The 6689-nt window shown below is 43.2% G+C and overlaps 1 protein-coding gene across 1 annotated transcript in view; it reads left to right on the forward strand.

Annotated features, from left to right (window-relative positions):
* Positions 1-3290: 3290 nt before the first annotated feature.
* Positions 3291-6689, forward strand: part of CUNH8orf46 (chromosome unknown C8orf46 homolog) — a 23972-nt gene continuing 20573 nt past the window's right edge. The window contains exon 1 of the mRNA XM_003797243.3: positions 3291-3493. Coding sequence (XP_003797291.1) covers positions 3427-3493 — 67 coding nt within the window. The 5' untranslated portion in view covers positions 3291-3426. The remainder of the gene's footprint in view (positions 3494-6689) is intronic.

Genomic DNA, 6689 nt, shown 5'->3' on the forward strand with positions numbered 1-6689 from the left:
TGGGTCCTCACTTCTACTGTACTAGATACCCCCCAAAGTTTTACATTATCTAAAAATTTAATCACTGTGGAGATCATAAAATTTATAGACACAAAGAAGGTTTTCAGACAGTATCCTTTTTAGTTGAAAACAACCAAAATTTACATAAGCTTATTCCAAAAGGAAATTTATCAGATAGTCTGAGGCATCTCACTGACGCCAAGATAGGAATGACTTGGGCCTGAGAGCAGCAAGGTGGGACATGGCCAGTGCTCTCTCCTTTCCTGGTCTGTGCCTCTTCTGCTCAGTCTCAATCCTCCACACCCTTACTGACTCTCCCAAAACTTCCAAGGCCCCTTCACCCCAAGGCCCCATCCCTCTCACTGGCCACACTTGAATGTATACACAGCCACACAGACTCACAAAATGTGGGCCATGGAGAAAGCACTGGCTTCCTCCCCCAGCTAAAACTCTTTATCTTAGATTTCTATTCAGGCCCCAGGCCTCTTCTAGACCACCAGTCAGTTCCATAGATTTCTACTGGCTTCCTTTCAAATTTGCCCCATTGGCCCTGAGAACCACCCCACATTCAGAGTACATACCTTGCCTCCAGTGCCAGACCAAAGTCTAATTTCAGTTTCCAGAAGGCAGCAGTTTTAGTTAGGTGTCCAACTTGGTGACCAAGGGGTCAAGTTCAAGTAAAGCAAGCTTGGCTTGGCTCTTGGCTTCCCAGAACCATTCTCTGCATGGGAGGTGCAATTCTCAGATAAAGAGGCATAATATTGATAACTACTTTTTTTTGAGATAAGAGTCTCAGTATGTCGCCCTTGATAGTGTGCCATGGCGTCACAGCTCACAGCAAGCTCAAACTCTTAGGCTTAAGTGATTCCCTTGCCTCAGTTTCCCAAGTAGCTGGGACTACAGGCACTTGCCACAAGGCCCAGCTATTTTTGTTGTTGTTGTTGTTATTGTTGCTGTCATTGTTGTTTAGCAGGCCCAGTCCAGGATCGAACCCACCGGCTCCGGTGCATGTGGCACCAAGCCCTAACCACTGAGCAATAGGCACTGAGCCTATTAACAACTACTTAATAAATTAATACCCCCAAATTGTCCTCTATAGAAATACCAGTGGACACCAATTTCAAGTATAAGATACTGTTCATCAGGTCTACCCAAATTCAAAGTAAGGGGAAGGTTTTATTTTATTTATTTATTTATTTTCTTTTTTGAGACAGGGTCTCACTTTGTCAGCTCCAGTAGAGTGCTGAGGTGCCATAGGCCACAGCAACCTCAAACTCTTGGACTCAAGGGATTCTCTTGCCTCAGCCTGTCAAGTAATTGGGACTACAAGAACCCACCACAAGGCCCAGCTATTTTTAAAGCCAGGTCTTGCTCTAGCTCAAGCTTGTCTCTAACTCCTGAGCTCAGGCAATCCACCTGCTTCAGCCTCCCAGAGCATGAGCCATCACACCCAGACCCAAGGGAAAGGTTTTGAAGTGCGAAAGTTGTGAGAATCAAAATGGAGTCGGTTACATCAGCCCTAATAAAGCTGGGAGCTCGTGGGGGTACGGGAGCTCTCTCAGGCACAATGTGCCCAATAACAGGAACTACCACACGGAAATTTTCCAAACCACAGCTTGCTACATGAGTCACACAAGGACAGTTATCAGCTTGTATCAGAACACTAGCCTGGGTGGGATCACACCTATGATGCATAATCGGGTACATGTTGGATCTATTAGTATAGAGTAGAAATGTCTTAACAGAATAATTAAGTAAACGAGATGAGGTATATATTAACCAGTGTGATATAAGTGTTCCTAATTCTATATGAAATCAGCACATTGTACCCCATAAACGCATTAATGTATTCATGATCTATGTGTTTATGATTTAATAAAAAATATAAATAAATTAATGAAGAAAAAATAAAGAACACTAGCCTGACACACTGTCTCCACTGACAAACTGACATCGACTCCTGCCACAAGCCGTGGTAACCACTGTGCTCTTTCCCTTCGTTTCTAAACAACCTGGGTGTATCTTCCTTTTGCCTTTAAGCTTACCCTTACCGCAGTGTCCTTGGCGTGCCTGTGATTTGTCATAGCACCAGCGTCCTGCATTGTAATGCCCTGCTATTCCCAATTAAACTCAGTATTTCTAGAGAGACTCTCTGTTTGTTATTCAAGCCGCCCAGAGGTAAAGAATAGAGTACAATTTAATGGCGCATTTGACTTTGGAGTCAAACTAGGGGTTAAATTCTAATTCTGCCTCAAACTAGCTATTTTACTCTCAGTAAAATTACTTCTTCAGTTTATGCCTCAGTTTCCTCACCTATAAGATAGCAAATATAACAGCTAGTCTCACTGAGTAATTATAGATAATAAATGAAATTATATGTCAGGCTACCAAGCTCATGGAGAGCATTTAATAAATGACGACTACCATTATTAGTATTATTATATCATTCTCAGTACTATTATAAAGAAGTAAAGCTATCATGGTGGAATAAAAGGCAGTTGGTGTGGCATGATGCATGTGCGTTCCAACCACAACTTTATTTTGTGTATATATATGCAGAGAGAATACATAGGTGAAAATAAAGGGTATACATACAGGATATGCACAGATAAGGTACACAAGAGTATATAGCTTATATAACTATATATATATCAGATAGTAGGGCTTATGAGATAAGAAATATATAGGATAAATATACTAGGAAATATAGGATAATAAAAATACAGCCTTCTTATAATTGAACTTCTTGTGGGGGGAGCAGTGCCTGTTGCCACATCTGTGAGCACCTGAAGGGCTGTGCAGAGAGACGCTAAACCCACGACTCTCTGGAAATGTCAGCCTTGTCATGTGGCGGCATGAGGGGAAAACACTCTGGAGACACAGTCCTTTTGTTTAAAATAGAAACTTTGGAGGAAGCCAAGTTAACACATGACAAATTACTGAATATCCCGTTCTCCTGGGGAAAAGAAAAAAAAAAAAAAGCCCCTTCATTTCTGAAATGAGAAGGGGAATTGCTGGTATCAAAAATCCACATTTCTTTTTTGGTAGAATTCTCCAGCCAAGCTTGGCGCTAACGCAGGAGGCGATTTCACTTCATCGTCACCTCACAAAAGACTTCCAAATTCACTGCGGCAGACACCGCAAAATAAAAATGTTAAATACATCCTAGCTGGGAGGGGATTGAAGCCTTCACGCTCAATCAAAGATTTGCAATAATAGGATTCATAAAAAAAAAAAAAAAGGACAGATGGGATTAGAAAATGTTGCAGTGAAGACTGTGGAATGAGATGAGCTCACAGCACCACCCTGTCTTTTGTGGACCTGCACAGTGATCCCCGAGCCAGACTGGATTAGGAAACCTCGCGACCAGGAGTCCGGAGAGAGGCCTCCGGTTCCCAGGCACTTCAGGGAGAGAAGGCTGAAACGATGCATCAGATCTACAGCTGCAGTGACGAAAACATAGAAGTTTTCACCACCGTGATTCCTTCCAAGGGTGAGTAAAATTGCCCTTGACTGTCTCCTTAATGCGGTTTCTCACGCAGGAGGGTGAGAATCATCACGTGCTCTTTTACTACGTTTAATCCTCAGGACCTGAGGTCTCACGGGTTCCCTGTTTTAATTTCTTTTTTTTTTTTTCTTTCTGGGAAGGAGGGAAAAGGACAAACATCAATCACTGTGAAACAATCTACCAAGGGGAAAATGAGGGCAGTTAAATACTCCCTGTTTCATTTAATTCAATATTGACAATCCAAGCTGCCAAACGAAAGTGATAGCAAGCCATTGTTAGGGAAACAGAGATGAAAACAACAGCCCAGGGCAGCTAGACGGATTCTTTCATTTTCTCCAGTCAGCAAGTGGGTTCTGAAATGAGAACAGCTGGCTCCAAAGTATGATTTCTCACTGTGCCGTGTAACAAGAGGAGCAATCTCTCGCTGGTGGCCTAAAGTCCAATGAAGCAGTCAGATTAGTGCCTGACCCCTGGGTGGCCTCTCCACAGAAGCCCAGCACCATCCCACCAAACTTAGCCTGGAGCTAAGAATTTTCTTTACCTCCTGAAGGTGTGACAGGAGAATCTCAACTTTGTAATCTCACCTAGTCCTCAGGGAGTGGCAGTCAGTCCCAGGGAGGGGCTTTGTGTGAGGGTTCCGTTGACTCCTAGTGTGTGGACACTGGGCAGTTCTCTTACCCCTGCCAAAGGGCGGCCTCCTCTGCTGGTGCCTCTGCTCTCTGCCTGCGCTCCTATAATTCAGACTTAGCCCCTGGTTTCATTGTCAGAGTTGAATGATGTGGGCTGGATGTTTGCTGGTGTTGTGACTCCACATTCAAACAATTCCTTTCTTCCTCCGTGTCAGCCACCAACAGGGCCATTGCTCAGGGAGTGAGGGAGAGACTCAGCATGGCCACAAAGGACAGCAGCAGACACAGATTAAGCTTCAGACATTTACTGTCTCAGACACAGAGACACAGAGAGACAGGGAAAAGAGCTAGAAGTCTACCCACGTGCAGGAGTTGGGGTTCTCTCTGGACACTCTCAGAGTCATAGCTGACCCTCTGACCCAGCAGTTCTACTTTTAGGTAAATGGCCCAGGGGAACTCTTACATGTGGATGCACACAGTGACAATGACTACATGCAGAGACACTGACTACATGCAGTGACACTGACTACACGGTGACACTGACTACACGCGGAGACACTGACTACACACGGTGACACTGACTACACGCGGTGACACTGACTACACACAGAGACACTGACTACAGGCAGTGACACTGACTACATGCAGAGACACTGACTACACACGGTGACACTGACTACACACAGAGACACTGACTACACACGGTGACACTGACTAAACACAGTGACACTGACTAAACACGGTGACACTGACTACACACAGAGACACTGACTACACATGGTGACACTGACTACACACAGAGACACTGTCTACACACGGTGACACTGACTACACACAGAGACACTGACTACATGCACACTGACTACACACTATACTCGGAGATACTGATGACACACAGTGACACTGACTATCCACTATACTCCGAGATACTGATGACACACAGTGACATTGATGATACACAGTGATACTAACTACCCACAGTGACACTGACTATCCACTATACTCAGAGATACTGATGGCACACAGTGACACTGACTACACAGTGACACTGACTCCAAGAGTGCAAAACTGAAAATAACCTGAATGTTCCTGAAATGGATAAAATGTGTGCCACCATTCTATAGAATACTACCCAACATCAATAGGAATGAACTGGATCTATGTGTATAGACATAGATCTCAAAGCACAGTGTTCAAGAAGAGCATGTTGTTGAGTGCAAACCAAGCAGCCAGAAAAGATATATATGTATGACAGCATTTCTATAAATTTAGAAAAATAAAAAAAAAATTGAACATTGTCAATGGATACTTATCTAGAGAAAGGTATGGAAATACAGGTGTGGATAAAATTACTGATCTCACGGGCCCTGGGAAAACAGGGAAGGTAAATGAGGAAAGGGTAGAAAGGGGATCAGAATATTACCTTAATATTTTATTTATTATATATGAGAAGAAAACAAGTTGGAAGCAAGTATGAAATGTTAAATATACCTATTTTCTATAATTTACTTTCACTGAAAAAAAATTTTTTTAAACCATGATTGTTTTATTTATTTATTTATTTATTTATTTATTTTTGAGACAGAGCCTCAAGCTGTCACCCTGGGTGGAGTGCTGTGGTGTCGCAATGCCCGGCAATTTTTTTTGGGGGGGGGTTGCAGCTGCCATTGTTATTCGGCAGGCTGGGCTGGATTCGAACTTGCCAGCTCAGGTGTATGTGGCTGGCGCCTTAGCTGCTTGAGGCACTGAGCCTGAAAATTTTTTAAGGGGAGAAAAAGTCAAAGACGAAATGGTTAAGAGACTGCTGCCACTTTTGCTGTGTGACCTTGGGCAAGCCTCTAAGCCTCTCTGGGCCTGCATTCCTACTCTCTAAAAGGCAGAAACAGAACTTACCTGCCAGTATTGTCATGGAGAATAAATTAGTTAATATATAAAGCATCTAGAACTATAGCTGGCATGTTTTAAACACCATTAAATACTTCACTGACAAAGTGATTTCTAATTTTTATCTATAGCAATAAATATGTTCAAAGATAAATATTTAATCCTACATTTTTTTCTTGCCATTTTCATTCACAGCCACCTCCAGGTATTAAACCAAATACTTGTTGGTGTTCATGGACATTTTCCTGCTCAGGAAGTTGTTTTCTAGAAAAGGAGTATTTACAAGTTCACACTAGATCATACATGGATGAAGTCTGCCTCCTCCCACATCTTACTTTGCCCATCTGGCCTTCTCCAGAACCTTCAAGCAGAAAGTGAGAGAAGACAGTGCTGGCAGGTCTTGAATCACTGCTCGGAGAGAGACTGGTCACTCATCACTTCCCCACATTCCCTAACTGCAGAAATACAATCAGCTTGATTTTTTCTAACGAAGTTTGAGTTCTCCCTGGTTTTCCCTTTTCCCCAAGGATATGAACCCTATGCTTACAGAGTGCAAAACCCAAACCTTTCTGAGCACAAGCTCAGCAGCATGGGCAGTATAGTCTAGTGGTTAGCAGTGCAGCCCCCGTACGCCTCAGCATCCCTAGCTATACAGTGGAGCTAGTGAA

This window comes from Otolemur garnettii, unplaced genomic scaffold (genome assembly GCF_000181295.1).
Source record: "Otolemur garnettii isolate 467f Iridium unplaced genomic scaffold, OtoGar3 scaffold00113, whole genome shotgun sequence".
Lineage (NCBI taxonomy): Eukaryota > Metazoa > Chordata > Mammalia > Primates > Galagidae > Otolemur > Otolemur garnettii.